Raw genomic sequence first — 22,137 nt, forward strand, 5'->3', positions numbered from 1 at the left:
CCTCATTTGCATATTTGTAGTTCTGAAGCCTCTGTCACGCCAGCTCTATTCCCGGCCCAGCGCTGCCTCCTGCTTGGCACTAGAGTAGCATCCTTGTTTATTGTATTGAAGAAGGAATCCGGCACTCATTGAGTTGCAGAAAAAAAATATCGGCTTTATTTATTATAAATCTATTATTCTTCTGCAACTCAATAAGTGCCGGATTCTTTCTTCACTGAGTATATGGAGTGGAATCCTATCCTGGCACCGTATTTTTATAGAGTGACGTACATCCTATCTATATATTGCTTGCTTAATTGATGCTTGCACTCTATTTGCCTGCTTCATTTAATAAAAAGTAATCAAAATGAATAAAAAGTTATGACTCAACAGAAGCATTTTTCATCTTTCCTCGGGAGAGTGTCATGGGTTATACATTTACTGTTTGATTCTTTCAAGTCCTTTAGGCACCCCTTCATCTGTGCCTGGATGCAGAACATTTAGGCCATATTCACACATAGCGTAAAAGCTGCTTTTTTTTCCAACTGCATTTTTTTTTAGTATAAAATCTGCTGCATTTAATAGGTTAAGAAAAGTGAATGTGATCTAATGAATATTTGAGCCCACTGTATGTTTAAAAATTGCATTTGAGCTGTCCTTATCTGCTTTTATGAGGAGCCTGAAAAAATCATGCAAAAAAACGCAATTGTGTTTTTAAATGTAGAATTCCATAAATTTTGCCATTAAAGCACTCCTCCTCCCATCAAAGTTTTTATCCTGTTAATATATTGCAGTCATCATATTATATAGCACTGTGTACTTACAATTGCTCATTTTACCCTTCTACCAGCTAATTCTTCTCTTTTCTCTGCTTTATGTAGAAGCAGTAAGTTTCTTGTACCTGCAAAAATCATTCCCCTCTTCAACCCAACTGCTGCCCTCCTACCAGGGACTTTTGCAGTGACTGATGAGTGATACAGGGAAAATTGACCTCCTGTTTCTACATAGAGCTAGAAGGAATCAGCTATCTTTTTTTTTTTTTTAATCGCGTGATGTCATAGACCTAATGGAAAATAGAAGAATTAACTGTGTAGAAAGTCAAAATGAGCGACTGTAAGTACACAGTGCTATATAATATGATTGCAATATATTAAGACGATAAAAGTTTTGATAGGAGGAGTGCTTCTTTAAAAAAAAAAAAAAAAATGCATAAAAAAATGGGACAAAGAGATTGAAAAAAGTAGAATTGCCTATTTTTTTGTGCCGAAATCTTAAGAAAAATTGCTTTTCCAAATGTGGGAACATGATCTTAGATAATCCTTCGTTAATGGAGCGGTGGTCATGCATGCACACTGACACTTCATTCAGTGTCTGTGGGATTGGCAGAGATGGCCGAGCACTACGTCATAAGTCCTTTTTGTGGACTAACCCTTCACAATCCCATAGTGGAATGTAGTGGGAATCACAACTTCTTAGCTGAGTTGTGGTTAGAAGAATAGCTTGGGGAGCATGACATACAGGATGGCACTGCCAACGTTTGGAATCCCAATGTCACTTACTACTAAATATGGCGATATTTGCACATCAGTTGTAATAAGTCCCTGCTTTACACAAAGCATCAGGACTAAATCCATGTAGCTAACACTGCTTTCTCTTTCCATTGGTAGTAATAGATAGCCTAACACTCTGCCGCCCTATTTATTAATCTTCCACGTTATTTTAGTGAGGACACTTTGTTTATTAAGCGTGAACGAGATGCATTTGCTCATATGTGTATCTGGATTTTATCATGGCAGATTACTGAAGGTAGCGCACTGCTCATGTTAGTTCACATTGTGTCAGATCTTCATTTTGGCTTCTTGGTTGATTTGTAATGTTCTGCCGAGTTATAATAAGGATAGCAGGAGAGCTGTCCTTGTACATTTGCCTTGTTTTGGTACCCATCTGTTGGGTTACTCTGTGGTGGCTTATGTCACTTTTATGCTTTTGCAGTAGAAGGAAACTGTACGTGAAATACTTCTGCTAAGTCATTTCTAGTGTTCATTCTAGAACATTTAAAGGGTTTGTCAGCTTTCAGAAAATCTGGTGCCCCAGGGAACAGTTTACTTAAAAAAATAAATGGAAAAATAAAACCTCTTTACTTCCTAATCCAGTGGTTCTTTATGGGGTATTCGCATCTCCAAGATCCTATCCCAATATGTAGTAGGTGTAGTAATAATAATAATATTAGCAAATACCTACAATTAGAAATGTAGTATAGTATTTTTGTTTCGCTATGTCTCTTTCCTCTTACGCAGGCATTGCAGGACCTTGGGTATCCGTGGTTACGTTCACTGATAGACAGCTAGCTGCTAGTGGTTGTAACCGTGGATACCTAAGGTCCTGTATTGCCTGCACATGAGTTAAGTGGCATAGCGAATCAGAAATACTATACTACTTTTCTAATTAGAGGTATTTGCTAATATTATTACACCTACTACATATTGGGATAGGATCTTGGAGATGGGAATATCCCTTTAACTCCAGTCCTCAAGAACCACCAATAGATCATGTTTTCAGGATTCCCTTAGTATTGCACAGGTGATGGAATTATTACTTGTGTAATACTAATGAAATTCTGAAAACACGATCTGTTGGTGGCAGGGCTCTGGAGTCGGTATAAAATGGACCGACTCAGACTCCTAAAAATATATAATAAATGGGGTACAGTAGTTCAATGCAGTTTGGGGAATATTTTTTCATAAGAATTTGGGAAAGTTATGAAATGTCCTATAAATGTCTGTCCTATTCCTGATCTAGACTTTTAGCTGAGATTAATCTGTTCCACAGTAAATTTATCACTTGTATGGGGGAGTCGGTGTCTTGGAGTTGGAGTCGGTGTCTTGGAAATTGAGGAGTCGAAGGTTTGGCTTACCGACTCCACAACCCTGGTTGGTGGGTCTTGAGGACTGGAGTTGGGAACCACTGCCCTATCCCAAGTATCCACTGCTGCTCTGATATTGGCTTAAGCTCTGATATCACTTTGACTGTTCGTCAGCCAGCCAGTGAGTTCAGCGGCTCTGCCCTTGTAGATGAACACCCCACTCAGAGCTGCTGAACTCACTGATTGGCTGCCGCGCTGGACCTTACCGCTATCGGGTACCAAGAGCAATATCATAGACTCCGCTTTAAACCTGAGTAAGGCAAAGGTGGGGGTTTTTTTTTAACTTCATCTGGTGTCCAGAATTTTCTGAAAGGGGTCAACCCCTTTTGTTGGCCATACATGACTACTGCTTATAAGTCACTTGACCTCTCTCTAAGACCAGTTTTATATGTTCATCATTCACTTCACAGTCTTAATACTGACCAAATCACGAGTCTCATAAGCTGAACTCAAGAGACCCGTATATAACAATGATGCTGTTGATTTCAGGTCAGGAGACCCGTGGCTGGTCTTGATAGACTGGTCCATATTCAGAACATGAATGAATAATGGCTCCTTGCAATGTTCTTCCTCATACATTAAGACCTTAATGCAATATGATGTATACATATGTCATTGCTTAAGGTGCCGAGCTCCCTCCACATGCGGTAGATATCCGCTACATAACCAACATCTGTGTCTCACAGCAGTGGCCGGTAATGGTGCCTGTCACTGCTGTTTAAATGCCATGTCCTTAAAGGGTTAAAGTGGATATGTCTCCAGATCTTGCAGTACAATTTGCATACATTATTATACATAATTAGATCTTAGACTTGAGAAATATGGTGTGCTTACTTTGAAAATCCATGTCTAAATTGCTGTATAATCTTTATTAAAAGTTTACCTGCTTAATATTACAAGCTGGACTGCTAAAATACTCATTTGTATTTCATGAGTAGGCAGCCATTCTAATTTGACTTTTCAAAGTAAGTACACCAGCCTTGTCAAGTCTAAAACCTTTATTTTGTAATGTAAACTGTTTGTATTGTGAAATTTGGTGACAAATGTCATTTAAATGTGTTTCCTTTTTGGAATCAGTAGAAAAATGATCCGGTGAGGTCTTCTACATAAAGCTTCACTTTTCTTATTCAAATTTTGTAAAATACATCCGCAGTTGGACCCTTAAGTGTGTCTAGGTTTCAAAAACTGCTCCTTTCATCATGGCTGTATCATTTGTGGATGTATTTTTAACATTTTGGATAATAAAAGTGAAGTTTGTTAATGGATTTTTTTCTTTTTCTTTAATACATTGACCTTGTGCAAATTAGGGATTGTATAGGGAGGCAGAAGACTAGCTGTTCTTACAGATGAAGATTTTATCGGTTGCCCTTAGTCGGCCCTTGCACAATTAATATGTATATTTGAACAGAATTTGTAAGCAGCTTACGTATTACATGATTCCACTTCAGTTTATGGATAGAAATTGGATTGCCCTTAAAAATCCACGCATCACTATTTCTTTGTGAAATGTAATTGTGCTAAGCTCAGTGATTGTCTGCAGCAGTGATTTTAGCTGTCCACGTGACTTTACTGGTGCAGACAAAGCACTGAAATAGAAGAGTACTATAATTTAAGGCAGAGTTCCCCAACTCCAGGCCTCAAGGCCCACCAACAGGTCATGTTTTCAGGATTTCCTTACTATTACACAGGTGGTGGAATTATCACCTGAGCAATACTAAGGAAATCCTGAAAACATGACCTGTTGGTGGGCCTTGAGGACTGGAGTTGGGGAACCCTGATTTAAGGGGCCACTTTTGTAAAAGTGGAAAAACCCCTTTAAATTACTTGACCATCCGTTTCCCTGCACTTTGTGCCAGCTGGCAATTTTTACGTAATGGCCCACGTTTAAGAAGACTGACATGTCTTATGCTAGCATTAATATAGTAGTGATTTCTTAACAAATTTGCCACAAATGTGGTATTTCAGAACATGCCCACTTTTCTTGTCCCTTACAAAATTTGGCCAGTGATTTTTCACTTCAAAGTTGTTGAACCTAACTTTTATAGAAGTGGTGTAAACCATTTTGTAAATGTGGACTAATGTTTTATCTGCATTGCATAAGAAAATGAAGACTGATGTGCATAAATCTGTCCATGGATTGTTCATAGAGTGTAATTCAGTTTAATTCTAGCAGTCTATTGGAGCGCTCCTCAATCTGGGTGGCACCCGCCAGTTTTTAGTAATGTGCTGCTGGGGAGGTAGTTTTGACAAAAGTGATGGTTTTACTGCACAGGCCTTTTCCTGGTTGCATCAGAACTGATCAAATCACCAAATCATTTCTGCTTCTTTTGGGTTCAGAAGGCAGTTTTGAAGATAAAATAAGGTAATTTTTAGAAACATTGATAACCAATGGTGAGGCAGCAGCAAAACTTGAAAAGCCATTGTCTATTGAATCAATGGAAAACGTTAAAAAATGGTTGCTTGCTTTTAAAGCGTAGAAAAATACAGTACAGCAAGCTTATGTGTATTGTTTGTATGTATGCGCAGTCTCGGACTCGCCCACAGGGAGACAGGTGAATCTCCCGGTGGGCCCCTGTGCAGGAGTATCCTCCCAACATGAGCTGTAGTTGGCCCAATACATTTAATTCATTACATACAGACAAAAGCAGCATTTCATTATTCATTCATCAAACTACCTAGTTTATCATTCTATAGAAGCAGAGGTAAATTTGTGAAAGAGGGTGATGTAATATTTGCATGTAGCTGAACAGTGGCTCCCCAGAGTCAATGATACTGATGGTCCTTGCCCATATTATATACAGTACAGACCAAAAGTTTGGACACCTCTTCTCATTTAAAGATTTTTCTGTATTTTCATGACGATGAAAATTGTACATTCACACTGAAGGCATCAAAACTATGAACTAACACATGTGGAATTATATACTTAATAAAAAAGTGTGAAACAACTGAAAATATGTCTTATATTCTAGGTTCTTCAAAGTAGCCACCTTTTGCTTTGATGACTGCTTTGCACACTCTTGGCATTCTCTTGATGAGCTTCAAGAGGTAGTCACCGGAAATGGTCTTCCAACAATCTTGAAGGAGTTCCCAGAGATGCTTAGCACTTGTTGGCCCTTTTGCCTTCACTCTGCGGTCCAGCTCACCCCAAATCATCTCGATTAGGTTCAGGTCTGGTGACTGTGGAGGCCAGGTCATCTGGCGTAGCACCCCATCACTCTCCTTCTTGGTCAAATAGCCCTTACACAGCCTGGAGGGTGTTTGGGGTCATTGTCCTGTTGAAAAATAAATGATGGTCCAACTAAACGCAAACCGGATGGAATAGCATGCCACTGCAAGATGCTGTGGTAGCCATGCTGGTTCAGTATGCCTTCAATTTTGAATAAATCCCCAACAGTGTCACCAGCAAAGCACCCCCACACAATCACACCTCCTCCTCCATACTTCACGGTGGGAACCAGGCATGTAGAGTCCATCCGTTCACCTTTTCTGCATCGCACAAAGACACGGTGGTTGGAACCAAAGATCTCAAATTTGGACTCATCAGACCAAAGCACAGATTTCCACTGGTCTAATGTCCATTCCTTGTGTTCTTTAGCCCAAACAAGTCTCTTCTGCTTGTTGCCTGTCCTTAGCAGTGGTTTCCTAGCAGCTATTTCACCATGAAGGCCTGCTGCACAAAGTCTCCTCTTAACAGTTGTTGTAGAGCTGTGTCTGCTGCTAGAACTCTGTGTGGCATTGACCTGGTCTCTAATCTGAGCTGCTGTTAACCTGCGATTTCTGAGGCTGGTGACTCGGATAAACTTATCCTCAGAAGCAGAGGTGACTCTTGGTCTTCCTTCCCTGGGGCGGTCCTCATGTGAGCCAGTTTCTTTGTAGCTTTTGATGGTTTTTGCAACTGCACTTGGGGACACATTCAAAGTTTGCCCAATTTTTGTGACTGACTGACCTTCATTTCTTAAAGTAATGATGGCCACTATTTTTTCTTTACTTAGCTGCTTTTTTCTTGCCATAATACAAATTCTAACAGTCTATTCAGTAGGACTATCAGCTGTGTATCCACCTGACTTCTGCACAACACAACTGATGGTTCCAACCCCATTTATAAGGCAAAAAATCCCACTTATTAAACCTGAGAGGGCACACCTGTGAAGTGAAAACCATTTCCGGTGACTACCTCTTGAAGCTCATCAAGAGAATGCCAAGAGTGTGCAAAGCAGTCATCAAAGCAAAAGGTGGCTACTTTGAAGAACCTAGAATATAAGACATATTTTCAGTTGTTTCACACTTTATTGTTAAGTATATAATTCCACATGTGTTAATTCATAGTTTTGATGCCTTCAGTGTAAATGTACAATTTTCATAGTCCTGAAAATACTGAAAAATCCTTAAATGAGATGTGTCCAAACTTTTGGTCTGTACTGTATGTGTATGCGTATATATGTATGTGTGTGTATATGTATGTATGTATATATATATATATATATATATATATATATATATATATAAATTAATGTATGCACACACACATACTGCTCAAAAAAATAAAGGGAACACTTAAACAACAGAATATAACTCCAAGTAAATCAAACTTCTGTGAAATCAAACTGTCCACTTAGAAAGCAACACTGACAATCAATTTCACATGCTGTTGTGCAAATGGAATAGACAATAGATCGAAATTATTGGCAATTATCAAGACACCCTCAAAAAAGGAGTAGCAATGCTTTCTGGCTGATGTTTTGGTCACTTTTGATTGTTGGTTGTGCTTTTACACTCGTGCTAGCATAAGACGGACTCTACAGCCCACAGAAGTTGCTCAGGTAGTGCAGCTCATCCAGGATGGCACATCAGTGCAAGCTGTGGCAAGAAGGTTTGCTGTGTCTGTCAGTGTAGTGTCCAGAGGCTGGAGGCGCCAGCAGGAGACAGGCCAGTACACTAGGAGACGTGGAGGGGGCCGTGGGAGGGCAACAACCCAGCAGCAGGACCGCTACCTCCGCCTTTGTGCAAGGAGGAACAGGAGGAGCACTGCCAGAGCCCTGCAAAATGACCTCCAGCAGGCCACAAATGTGCATGTGTCTGCACAAACTGCTAGAAACCGACTCCATGAGGGTGGTATGAGGGCCCGACGTCCACAGATGGGGGTTGTGCTCACAGCGCAACACTGTGCAGGACGCTTGGCATTTGCCACAGAACACCAGATGAAAGCGGGTTCACACCGAGCACATGTGACAGACATGACAGAGTCTGGAGACGCAGCGGAGAGTGATCTGCTGCCTGCAACATCCTTCAGCATGACCGGTTTGGCAGTGGGTCAGTAATGGTGTGGGGTGGCATTTCTTTGGAGGACCGCACAGCCCTCCATGTGCTCGCCAGAGGTAGCCTGACTGCCATTAGGTACCGAGATGAGATCCTCAGACCCCTTGAGAGACCATATGCTGGTGCGGTTGCCCCTGGGTTCCTCCTAATGCAGGACAATGCCAGACCTCATGTGACTGAAGTGTGTCAGCAGTTCCTGCAAGATGAAGGCATTGAAGCTATGGACTGGCCCGTTCGTTCCCCAGATCTGAATCCGATTGAGCACATCTGGGACATCATGTCTCGCTCCATCCACCAACGTCACATTGCACCACAGACTGTCCAGGAGTTGGCGGATGCTTTAGTCCAGGTCTGGAAGAAGATCCCACAGGAGACCATCCCCAACCTCATCAGGAGCATGCCCAAGCATTGTAGGGAGGTCAAATAGGCACGTGGAGGGCACACACAATACTGAGCCTCATTTTGTCTTGTTTTAAGGACATTACATCAAAGTTGGATCAGCCTGTAGTGTTTTTTTCCACTTTTAATTTTGGGGGTGACTCCAAATCCAGGCCGCCATTGGTTAATAAATTTGATTTCCATTGATGATTTTTGTGTGATTTTGTTGTCAGCACATTCAACTTTGTACAGAACAAAGTTTTCAATGAGAATATTTCATTCATTCAGATCTAGGGTGTGTTATTTGAGTGTTCCCTTTATTTTTTTGGGAAGTGTGTGTATCTGTCTTTAAATCCTTCTTAAGAAACTGCTCCTTTATCGTTATAATGACAAGACAATTGTGGTCAGCTTGGCGTCTAGTCTTCTGCTATGAAGAGTTTTATTAATCCATCAGAATATTGATGTTTTTTTTTCTTTTTCAGATGTACAGAGCAGTGAAAAAATCCTTCAGAGCGGGATTCTTCAAGTCTTTGCAAGTCTATTGAATTCACAATCTTCATGCACAGCCAAAATAGCTCACATCATAGCCGAAATAGCAAAAAATGGTGAGGTTTTCCAAGAGAACTTTAACTGCTGGAACATCTTCAGTTTTTCACCTCATTTGTCAGTATGTTTTAATTCATTTTCATTTCATTTACTTGTGTATAGTTATTCTGCCTCTCCTTTTCAGTTTACCTTTAGTTTATGACGTTGACATTTTATTCACTCACCAAATGTTTTTTTCCATATTTTGTCTTGGCCAGAGCCTCGGTCCCATTGTAATCGATTTGAGTTTTTAATTAAGGGCATTTTTTATTGTTGCTGTACTTAGTCTAGCTATACAGCTTGATTTATTTCCTAATTCAATGAGGGACTGAATCATCTGCATTAAAATTTAAAGAACCCTCCGCCATAACCCAGTCATTGATTTCTTCCTCTTCTGTTGTACTGTTAGAAATTGCCCACATAAATCACCTTTAAAGTTTCTACCCTATTAATTCTTGTTGATGTAGTTTATAAATGGGCATCGTACGTTTCATTTTCAGAACAATTGCGCATCCCATGTGTGGACGCAGGACTGATTCCACCTTTGGTGCAGCTCTTAAATTGCAAAGATCAGGAAATCTTGCTACAAACTGGTCGTGCCCTTGGAAACATTTGTTACGATAGCCGTAAGTACATCATGTTTGATTTCTGTAGTAATGTTTTGTTCCAGTTTTATATGTACTAAGCCCGAATTCTGTTCAAGTGAGCTAGAGACCCAGTGAGAATCCCATCAGAATGTCAGTGGGTTTTCCCACTAAATAATTCACTGTGCATAGGTGGTAAAATGTATTATTACAGGAGGTGAGTGGGGTAGGGATCATAAATTAGGCACCAGTACACATACTCAACCACTGCTCCATTCACTTATATAGGGCTTACAGAAAGGTTTTTACTGGTAGTGATTTAACAGAAAACCTCTTCAAGGAATCTTCAGAGAGATGTGTATGATTGGAGAATAATCAAGAATGGCCTGTTCTAATTTACAATTGTTGTAGAGCCCTCATTCAATAATGCTAAAAACAGTCCATAAAATAGGCCCTGTATGGCAATTTATTAAGACTTGTATTTCATACTGCAGTCTTATGCAAAAGCCCCGCTGGCACAAGATTTTATTAAGAGACTCACCTACATTTATGGTCCACTTTTACACTGGAAAATTAAACTACGAGCTGGAATAGATTTCTAAACAAACATTTTAGAAAATTTGTAGAGTGGTGAATGGCCACATTCAACTTGGTAAAGCCTAACACATTTACAAAAAAATGCCAGGGGCGTTGCTGACTAGCATAGAGGTAATAATAAATTCTGTACTGTTTGGTTAATTAAAGGGAACCTGTCACCAGGTTTTCCCAATATAAAGTAGGGCCAGCTATTGTAAGGCCTCTTTTACAGCATTCTAGTTAGTTGCATGTATGTCCCCAATCACGTCTACAAGGCACAAAAAAGACCTTTTATTATACTCACAGACAACGCTGTCCGGTCCGATGGGCGTCTTTGGTCTTGATCATCATCCTCCTTTTCTGATTCATGTGGATGTTGCGTATCAGCAGGGCAGAGAGAAGTGCGTCTGCGCAGGAGCGCAATGGAGGATGCTGTGGATGACGTAGGACGCGTCATCCACATGAAGCAAGGAGGGAGAAGAGCGATCGTAAGAAGAGGAGACGCCGGATCAAGATCAGAGACGCCCATCAGACTGGACCGCTCCGTCTGAGTATAATAAAAGCTCTTTGTGCCTTGCATAGGGAATTGGGGACATAAATACAGCATGCTAGAATGCTGTAAAAGAGGCCTGAAAGGTACTGGCCCTACTTTATTTTGGGAAAACCTGGTGACAGGTTCCCTTTGAATGGTATTTTAAAGTAGTCGTCTAGTATTTAAGAAGGAATTTATCCAAGTAGTAAATTCCCCAGTGTAAAATAAAAGTAAGAGTTACCTCCCACACTGGCACCATTCCAATGGTTCATGTGACATTGTTATGCCACGTGAGCACTGCAGCCAAACACTTGAGATGTCTGAGGTTTCTCAGATGGAAGTGTGAACGAAGCAGCTTATCCACGGATTGACTGACTGCAGTGCTCACGTGGCATAACTATGTCGGTGAGGGAAGTGACTATATTCTACTTTTACTTTACAGTGAGGAATATAATATTTTTAAAAAGGGGATATCTTGAGTAGTGGTCAACCGCTTTACGGAGGAGCAAGATTTTATTCTGATACAGTTCACCTAACTAAATAGTATCTACCAGTTAGTGGTTACCAACATAAACAGTAAGTGGTGCACATGGCTTGGACATATTAACCTACTCTGCTACCTTCATGTCTTGTTTCTACGTTTTGGTGAGTGTTGGTGAAGTTTCCATCTAATAACTACTGCATGTGATCTAATCTGTTTGCTTCCACATGTATTCTCTGCGTATTTCTACTTTAAGCAGCTGCTCTTCTGCTGATGAACCTCCTCCGTCCCCTTGCATGGACATGGGCTGCACCGCATCTAATCTCTCTTCTCCCCACTGAAACTAGTATGTTAATTCACATAGCTGGATGTTCATCAGTCTCTTAGCTACAAAGCTGAGACAATACTTTCCCGACGTAAATGTGCCACTTTACCCGGCAGGACGCCGTTCAGCTTTTGTGACCCTTTCATGTGTTAATACAGAGCTAAGAGGCAAGTGTACAAACCCCACTAAGGTGTAAGACGCTGTGACTATTTTCTCTGCTTTTTCCTTTCCAGGGCACACGTCGCCGTTTCTTCTGTCTCCTGCAAATTTGTCTGCGCACCACTCTTGTCTGTGTTTTAGGTGATGGCTGCTAAATAATTCACCCACAGGCTTTGCTCTTAGCAGCACTTTAAACGCTTTCAGACCCGGCACTGAGAAATCTTTTACCTAGGGTACTTGCGTAAATGAATGGATGTGATATTTTAACATATTGACTTTTTAGTAGTTTTTTTTCTGAAGTGGTTTTGTATTTGGAGATTTGGTAAGAGCCATTAGAGCAGTGTAGCAGTAATTTGGGATGATAACCATTTTTTTCTTCATAGTACTTTTTCGCCTCAAAAATAGTCTTGTCTAAACAGTCTGAATATGAAAACATATTTTATTAAAGGGGTTGCCTCAGCGCAGGGGTGCAGTGTTCCCGGGAACCGGCTTTCTGCTTTTAGAGTGCAGTGTGCTCTTGAAGACTGACAGTTTAGACCAGTGGCATCGTGGCGCCACTGCTACGAACTATGCGCTCTCCAAGCAGAGGCAGCTTTGTCTCTGCAGCATGGTAGAAGTATCGAGGGGGTGTAGCAGGTCAGTTACAGTGATCTCACCAACTTCTGAGTGGTGGGAGCAGCAGGGCTGTGGAGTCGATAAGCCAAACTTCCGACTCCTCAATTTCTCCGACTCCTCAATTTCCCCGACTTCTGACTCAGACTCCCTCATAGATGGCTCATGTTTAAGTGATAAATTTACCGGAGCACAGATTCTTCTCTAAAAGTCTAGACCCTTAGAGCAGGAATAGGACAGACATTTATAGGACATTTCATAACTTTCCCAAATTCTTATGAAAAAATATTCCCCACAAACTGCATTGAGCTACTGTACCCAATTTATTATATATTTTAGAAGTTGGTCCATTTTATACCGATTCTGACTCCACGACTCCGACCCCACAGCCCTGGGGCGCAGTCTCTAAAGCACAGAAGCATCTCAAAGGGAAGGGAAATATGTCAAAGTAGGGTGCGGTGCACAGCAGCCTCAGGCCGGTTCCTGAGTATGAGAAAAAGGAGAAAAAATCCCAGCAACCGCAAAAATGAATAGATTAAAGCATCATATTTATTGTAGTACATAGAAAATCCAAAAAGAAGTTTAAAAATACATACAAAAGATGAGATACTGGGACTATGCGTTTCGAGCGGACTATCTTGTCTTGGTCAAGACTAAGAGATAGTTATCTCGAAACGTGTAGACCCAGTGTCTCATCTTTTGTATGTATTTTTAAACTACTTTTTGGATTTTCTATGTGCTACAATAAATGTGATGTTTTAATCTATTAATTTTTGCGGTTGCTGGCGTTTTTTTCTCACTTTTCATTGCCTCTAAAGCATAGAGCCTGCCAGAGGTGTGCTCTCCTTATCTAGGTAACCGGCCACTCCAAGAATGAAGGGTGGCTCGTAACTTAGGCTATGAGCTGTAAACTAAAAAATTAAAAATCCCTTCATACTTGAGAAAGGAAAGTATTTTAAGCAAGAACTAAATTGCAAAGTTGCTTATTTGTTTTCAAGCACTTTGGAATTTTTAACCACTTAAGAACTTGAAGCAACCTCTTAAATATTTATTAACTTAATTTTACTACTTACTGTTAGACTAAATGCTACAAATTTATCACAGGGGCTCATGCTGTCTCATAAATGTAAACACATTTGTGTCGAACTTCATGCCGCCGCTTCCTTGGTTGGCTTACTTTTTTGATAATTGTATTCAAAAACATTTAAGGCAATACAGCACATATTCAACCACGTTCCTTTTTATATAAACCCTACCCCTTTTCTTGCTCAATTATACTTTTTGTCTAGACAAACACAAAAAGTGTGTAAATACTTAGTAAATTAGCCACAATTTAGTATGTGTGTGTATCTCTCTCTCTCTCTCTCTCTCTCTCTCTCTCTCTCTCTCTCTCTCTCTCTCACACTCACTCTCACTCTCACTCTCACTCATATATATATATATATATATATATATATATATATATATATATATATATATATATATATATATATATATATACAGTGCCTACAAGTAGTATTCAACCCCCTGCAGATTTAGCTGGTTTGATAAGATGCAAATAAGTTAGAGCCTTCAAACTAGAGTAGGCTTTATGAACAGAAGCATAAATCTTACAAACCAAAAAGTTATGTTGCTCAGTTGAATTTTATTAAATTTTAAACATAAAAGTGTGGGTCAATTATTATACAACCCCCATGTTTAATATTTTGTGGAATAACCCTTGTTTGCAATTACAGCTAATAATCGTCTTTTATAAGACCTGATCAGGCCGGCACAGGTCTGTGGAGTTATCTTGGCCCACTCCTCCATGCAGATCTTCTCCAAGTTATCTAGGTTCTTTGGGTGTCTCATGTGGACTTTATTCTTGAGCTCCTTCCACAAGTTTTCAATTGGGTTAAGGTCAGGAGACCGACTAGGCCACTCCAACACCTTGACTTTTTCCCTCTTGAACCAGGCCTTGGTTTTCTTGGCTGTGTGCTTTGGGTCGTTGTCTTGTTGGAAGATGAAATTACGACCCATCTTAAGATCCTTGATGGAGGAGCGGAGGTTCTTGGCCAAAATCTCCAGGTAGGCCGTGCTATCCATCTTCCCATGGATGCGGACCAGATGGCCAGGCCCCTTGGCTGAGAAACAGCCCCACAGCATGATGCTGCCACCACCATGCTTGACTGTAGGGATGGTATTCTTGGGGTCGTATGCAGTGCCATCCAGTCTCCAAACGTCACGTGTGTGGTTGGCACCAAAGATCTCGATCTTGGTCTCATCAGACCATAGAACCTTGAACCAGTCTGTCTCAGAGTCCTCCAAGTGATCATGAGCAAACTGTAGACGAGCCTTGACATGACGCTTTGAAAGTAAAGGTACCTTACGGGCTCGTCTGGACCGGAGACCATTGCGGTGGAGTACGTTACTTATGGTATTGACTGAAACCAATGTCCCCACTGCCATGAGATCTTCCCGGAGCTCCTTCCTTGTTGTCCTTGGGTTAGCCTTGACTCTTCGGACAAGCCTGGCCTCGGCACGGGAGGACACTTTCAAAGGCTGTCCTGGCCGTGGAAGGCTAACAGTAGTTCCATAAGCCTTCCACTTACGGATGATGCTCCCAACAGTGGAGACAGGTAGGCCCAACTCCTTGGAAAGGGTTTTGTACCCCTTGCCAGCCTTGTGACCCTCCACGATCTTGTCTCTGATGGCCTTGGAATGCTCATTTGTCTTTCCCATGTTGACCATGTCTGAGTGCTGTTCACAAGTTTGGGGAGGGTCTTAAATAGTCAGAAAAGGCTGGCAAAAGAGATCTTTAATCCACACATGTGAAGCTCATTATTCTTGGTGCCTGAACTACTTCGTAATACTTTAGGGGGACCAAACAGAATTCTTGTGGTTTGAGGGGTTGAATAATAAATGACACTCTGAATTAACTTTTTACGTTTTAAAAAAAACAAACAAACAAAAAAAATTTGCTGCAGTGCATTTCCCACTTCCAGGCTGATCTACAGTACAAATGTCACAACACCAAGTTAATTCCGCATGTGTCAACCAGCTAAATCTGCAGGGGGTTGAATACTACTTGTAGGCACTGTATATACATACACACATATATACATACACACACATACACATATACATACACACACATACACATATATATATATACATACATACATACATACATACATATACATACACATATATATATATATATATATATATATATATATATATATATATATACACACATATATACATACACATACACACACACACACACACTACAGGCTGATCCAACTTTGATGTAATGTCCTTAAAGCAAGTCAAAATGAGGCTCAGTATTATGTGTGGCCTCCACGTGCCTGTATGACCTCCCTCTTCAACACCTGGGCATGCTCCTGATGAGGTTGCGGATGGTCTCCTGTGGGATCTCCTCCTAGACCTGGACTGAAGCATCCACCAACTCCTGGACAGTCTGTGGTGCAATGTGATGTTGGTGGATGGAGCGAGACATGATGTCCCAGATGTGCTCAATCGGATTCAAGTCTGGGGAACGGGCAAGCCAGTCCATAGCTTCAATGCCTTCATCTTGCAGGAACTGCTGACACACTCCAGCCACATGAGGTCTGGCACTGTCCTGCATTAGGAGGAACCCAGGGCCAACCGCACCAGCATATGGTCTCACAAGGGGTCTGAGGATCTCATCTCGGTACCTAATGGCAGTCAGGCTACCTCTGGCGAGCACATGGAGGGCTGTGCGGCCCTCCAAAAAAAATGCCACCCCACACCATTAGTGACCCACTGCCAAACCAGTCATGCTGAAGGATGTTGCAGGCAGCAGATCGCTCTCCATGGTGTCTCCAGACTCTGTCACGTCTGCCACATGTGCTCGGTGTGAACCTGCTTTCATCTGTGAAGAGCACAGGGTGCCAGTGGCAACTTTGCCAATCCTGGTGTTCTGTAGTAAATGGCAAGCGTCCTGCACGGTGTTGGGCTGTGAGCACAACCCCCAATCTGTGGACGTCGGGCCCTCATACCACCCTCATGGAGTCTGTTTCTAACCATTTGTGCAGACACATGCACATTTGTGGCCTGCTGGAGGTCATTTTGCAGGGCTCTGGCAGTGCTCCTCCTGTTCCTCCTTGCACAAAGGCAAAGGTTGCCCTCCTACGACCCCCTCCACGTCTCCTGGTGTACTGGCCTGTCTCCTGGTAGCGCCTCCAGCCTCTGGACACTACGCTGACAGACACAGCAAACCTTCTTGCCACAGCTCGCATTGATGTGCCATCCTGGATGAGCTGCACTACCTGAGCAACTTCTGTGGGTTGTAGAGTCAGTCTCATGCTACCACGAGTGTGAAAGCACAATCGGCATTCAAAAATGACCAAAACATCAGCCAGAAAGCATGCTATTCCATCCGGTTTGCGTTTAGTTGGACCATCATTTATTTTTCAACAGGACAATGACCCCAAACACACCTCCAGGCTGTGTAAGGGCTATTTGACCAAGAAGGGGAGTGATGGGGTGCTACACCAGATGACCTGGCCTCCACAGTCACCAGACTTGAACCCAATCGAGATGGTTGGGGGTGAGCTGGACCGCAGAGTGAAGGCAAAAGGGCCAACAAGTGCTAAGCATCTCTGGGAATTCCTTCAAGATTGTTGGAAGACCATTTCCGGTGACTACCTCTTGAAGCTCATCAAGAGAATGCCAAGAGTGTGCAAAGCAGTCATCAAAGCAAAAGGTGGCTACTTTGAAGAACCTAGAATATAAGACATATTTTCAGTTGTTTCACACTTTTTTGTTAAGTATATAATTCCACATGTGTTAATTCATAGTTTTGATGCCTTCAGTATGATTGTACAATTTTCATAGTCATGAAAATACAGAAAAATCTTTAAATGAGAAGGTGTCCAAGCTCTATCTATCTCTCTATCGATATATATCTCTACCTCTGCAAGCTAGGCAAAGGCTTACAAATCCTAGGGACAGACGATGTGGCTACTATGGGGACCTTTTGAGAGAGGGGGCAAACAGGATGGTTGAAAATTGGCCCAAGGGTCATCAAGAGGCCCTCTTGTTCTTGGTAGCAAAATCAGCTCAAAAATGAGAGTTCCACTTTGATTTTCTTTTTATATGCCATAGTTTCTAGGGTTGTAACTTTTTCACAAAATGTAATAATGCCTTTCAGTCACATTGTTATTCTGATATATTTTCCACATCCTGATACACATTAAATGTTCTACATAAAGCCTACTAATAAAAAATACCAAATCCACTATAAATTTGCCCTCATGTGCCAACTATGGTTGTTATAAAAGTAGAACTATTAGGGGACCCATATCATGTGAGCATAGGTTGCATATGAATTATGAACTCCCAGCCCAGAGTCTACAGTATATGATAGAGGTATGGCTTTCCACTTCAAAAACCGCTTTATATGAAAAGCCTGGTGTTCTTCAGTGATTACTGAGCAGTTCGTTTTTCTATCTAAAGTAACTTGCATCAGATACTTTGTCTTGCATCCATATAGTTTAATAGGCTCATTGATCTTTAGGCAGCTGTCACGTTGTACTGACTTCTCAAACACTCTCAGAAGAACATCCATCTTTCTGATTCTTGAGGATAAGCTTTACCTCTACAACATCTGTAGTAATTGAAGTGTTCACAACGTAAAATAGGTAAAAATAAAAAATAAGCCATATAACAAGCTCTAAATGGTATAGAACCATTTCACAAGGCATAGCCACAGCTTCTATGGTTGAGGATACAGAGCTTTTTTGTGCGAGCATAATCTGACTTCAATTTTCCCAATTTGGGTTTATTTAGTTAAAACACTTACAGTAAAAATTGCTTAATTTAATGTAAAGCTTGTAAAGTCTAAAAACCCTGCAATTGCTATTTCCTTTTCACTAGATAAGATTACGATTTCTTCTGTTTCTTCTTCATTGGGGAACACAGAACCATGGGATAGTTCGATGCCACCAGGAGGCTGACACTATTATTACATTCTAAATTAAAAATTGCCTCCTCCCCAGCAGACTATACATCGCCTCAGTCTCCCTCAGTTTAGTGAAAAAGCAATAGGAGAGGCAAAAAAAACATTAAAGCATTTGGAAAAATAATTCAACGGAAAACATAAATGCACTCCCAATCGAGTAACTACGAGTGGGTGCTGTGTCCCCCAATGAAGACAATCGAGAAACAGATTTTACAGTGAGTACCAAAAATCTTAATTTCTCGGTCACTTCATTTTGTGACACAGAACCATGGGATGTCCTAAAGCGGTCCCTGAGGGGGGAAAATAATATACCGTTGCCACCAAATTATCCACTCTTGCTTACGCCAAAGCCTGAGCAACTGCTGCTTGTAAAATCTTCCTGCCATAACTTGCATCCGAATAAGCAAAGGTGTAGACTCTGTAAAAATTAGAGAAGTTATGTACCGCTGACCAAGTGGCTGCTTTACAGATTTGTAGCACGGATGCCTGGTGACGAACCGCCTAGGATGCCCCACCGCCCGCATAAAGTGCTCCTTAACCCTCCAAGGAGGCGCCCTGGCTTTGCCGTGTAGGCCTGAATGATGGCCATTCTAATATAACTAGCAATAGTTGCCTTAGAGGCGGTCAGGCTCCTGCCAGGGCCGTCTGGTATGACAAACAAGAAATCAGACCATCTAAATGGGGCGGTGGCTGATAAATGGCACCATACAGCCCTGACTATATCTAATTTGTCCAGAGCCTTCTTGATCCGGATGAGAAGGAGTAGGGCTAAAGTAAGGTAAGACAATATCTTCGTTAAAGTGGAAAGCTGAAACCACCTTGGGGAGGAAGGATGGAACAGGTCTCAATCAGGACTGTGGAGTCGGAATAAAATGGACCGACTCCAACTCCTAAATATATAATAAATTGGGTACTGTAGTTCAATGCAGTTTGTGGGGAATATTTTTTCATAAGAATTTGGGAAAGTTATGAAATGTCCTATGAATGTCTGTCCTATTCCTGATCTAAGGGTCTAGACTTTTAGCTGAGATGAGTCTGTGCGACAGTAAATGTATCACTTAAACATGAGCCATGTATGAGGGAGTCGTGGAGTCGGTGTCATGAAAATTGAGGGGTCTGAGTTGGAGTCTGAGGTTGGCTTACTGACTCCACAGCCCTGGTCTCAACACTACCTTATCCTGGTGCAGGATAAGGAGGCTCTTTACAAGCTCCGATACTCTCCTAATAAAGGTCATGGCTATAAGGAACGCTACTTTATAAGCAAGGTGAAGCACAGAAAACTCTGAGGGGCTCAAATGGTGGAGACTGAAGAGCCTCCAAGACTAGATTAAAGTCCCACTGATCAGGAGAGGCCGATAGGGTGGTCTAGCGCACCCTACCCTCTGAAGAAAGGTCCTGACCTGAGGTCTAGAGGCCACATCTCTCTGAAATAAAATAGTTCTCTCAAGGGACAGGTGTCCGCCTTGGCTTCTCTGTGTACCCCAATGAAGCGACCTGAGAAATGTTTTGGTTTTTTTGGGGGGAAAAAAACGCACAGAATAGATTATCACCAGAAAGATTACATTAAGTAGCTGGCTGTATGCACACCACCACCACTACTACATATATGCCAAAGGAGTTACAGAAATCTGAGGACCCACATACTAGTGATCGTAGGGGTCCCAAGCAATGTAGCATTTATCACCCACACTATGAAATAGTAAGAAATGTCTTTTTGGGGGAAACCTACTTTTTATGCTCTTAAAGTTTGGATTATACAACACGCATATCCAAATACCATATTGCGCAAAAAAGGCAACTGCTTCCCAGGCAAAAAGTTGAGTTGTTTTTTTTTTTTTCCTACATACGGATTATGAAATATTTAAAGCGGATCTGTCACCAGATTCTATAGTACCGAGCTGTATACATAGTTAAATAGATCACTTAGACCCGATTAAGCTGGTGCATTTACTTTGCTCCAAGACTTATTAGGTAGTGAGATCAAAAGGATCACTTTTTTTTATTTTTTAAACTCAAACTAACTGATCCTTATCTTCCCTGACATCTGTTGGGATAGACTGAGGAGACCCCTGTTCATATTAGATGGTCAGCAGGTTCTGTGGACTTTAATGTGCATGGAGGCCTTTATTTGTTGGTAAAGTTCTGTAATGTAATTGCAAAACTTGTAATAACAAGCATAGCTTAAAAAAGTGATCGGTGAACAGTGCTGTGGATACTAAATAAGCAAACTCAAAAAACACTTCCTGCATATACGGTAAATCCCACCTGAGCACTCTGGCCATGTGAGCCAGCTACACATTACATTTACAATATATACAAAGAGAGCCTGAACATATTGTTAGGACCGGTGTTCAATAACTGAATTCAGAGTGCAATTACAGAGTAGGGGATAAAGAAAAGAAAGACTCAAAGAATACAGAACATAAAAGGAAGATGCATTAAAGATAGTAAGTAAAGCTAGATGTGCTAGTGTTGACACAATTACAAATGAGAAGTGCATAAAGTAGATAAAATGATGCCCAAATCTAATAAAGGAAGCCTGGAACATGGAGGTATTCCAGAAAGAACAGTCAGGCTTGCATATGCCAAAATTCACATTAATTAAAAGGAGAAGGAGTATTTTGCTAAGTTGCTATTATCTGCATTAAATTTAACACGGTCACACACTGCATAGTAAGAAAGCAAGCTGCGTAGTGAACCCTTCTCTTACTTTCGCCATTAGTAATACATGTATGTTAGTAATTTTTACAAATAGAAGTAGCACAGCTGAATAATGTTGGAAAGAGGCAGCCAACAAGGTGTACCCATGCAAGCATGTGATAGTTGGAAAATCTGGAAATAATAATGTGCGCTGGAATGAAAGGCTTGGCATAAGGAAGCTGGGGCAGATGTGAGAAAGCTGCGTGACATGGCAGAATGGCCTCCACTGCTGATCTGACCAATAGACTATTTCTGCATTAAACTTGTTTTCCACCATCCTGTTGTGCTCACAAATTTCATGCCGATTTTTAATTTTAGAATATACCTGTATAAGGAGATCTGTTTCTCTGATTTTAATAAATTATAGAATTCTGACTGCCACTAGAGGGAGCTAATTGCATATGGATTTTTATAGCTGGTGTTGAACTCAATAGGAGCTTCATTTGCAACCATTAATATTCAACCCCCGTTGCAAATTAGGTTTATTGACACAATTTACAAACTTTCTGCTCTTTGCAATAAACCAATCACGAACAATATAAAAAGCTCAACACAGCTAATATAACAAAGGGCTTCTCCAAATCAATGCCACTTTGTTAAACCTCCTTTATGACCAGCGTCTTTAGTACTCAGAAGAACACCTTTGGCTGTTATGAGCTGATGCAAAAGTAATTCATAGCCGGACACCAGATTCTGTCAGCGATTTTTGAGAAATAACGTTTCTCATGAAGCTTTAGTTGACAAATATGCTTGGGTTGTCAAGAGAGTGTCCCCAAAAGTTAATAGCAGAGATCACTGCCTTGCGCAAACAGGAAAAAGAATAAAAAAAAGATATCAAAAGTGTTGAATGTTCTTAAACATGCCATTAGAAGTATAGTTGACAAGTTTTAAGTTAAATTAAAAACTGGCTACACTACCAGTACTTGACAGAAGTAATGATTACCAGCTGCCACCAGACACCAGGTTCCTCAGAAGATGGGTAGTGAAAACCCTTG

At 41.1% G+C, this 22,137-nt stretch overlaps 1 protein-coding gene across 2 annotated transcripts in view; it reads left to right on the forward strand.

Moving 5' to 3' along the window:
- The window catches only part of LOC141153611 (rap1 GTPase-GDP dissociation stimulator 1-A), a 128,708-nt gene that overhangs the window by 57,247 nt on the left and 49,324 nt on the right, over positions 1-22,137 (forward strand). For both annotated transcript variants that reach the window (XM_073638572.1, XM_073638580.1), the window contains exons 3-4: positions 9,082-9,204; positions 9,685-9,810. In XM_073638572.1, coding sequence (XP_073494673.1) covers positions 9,082-9,204; positions 9,685-9,810 — 249 coding nt within the window. The remainder of the gene's footprint in view (positions 1-9,081; positions 9,205-9,684; positions 9,811-22,137) is intronic.

Source organism: Phyllobates terribilis, unplaced genomic scaffold, assembly GCF_046119375.1.
Source record: "Phyllobates terribilis strain yellow unplaced genomic scaffold, ASM4611937v1 Scaffold_1__5_contigs__length_1240528914, whole genome shotgun sequence".
In the NCBI taxonomy this organism is placed as follows: domain Eukaryota; kingdom Metazoa; phylum Chordata; class Amphibia; order Anura; family Dendrobatidae; genus Phyllobates; species Phyllobates terribilis.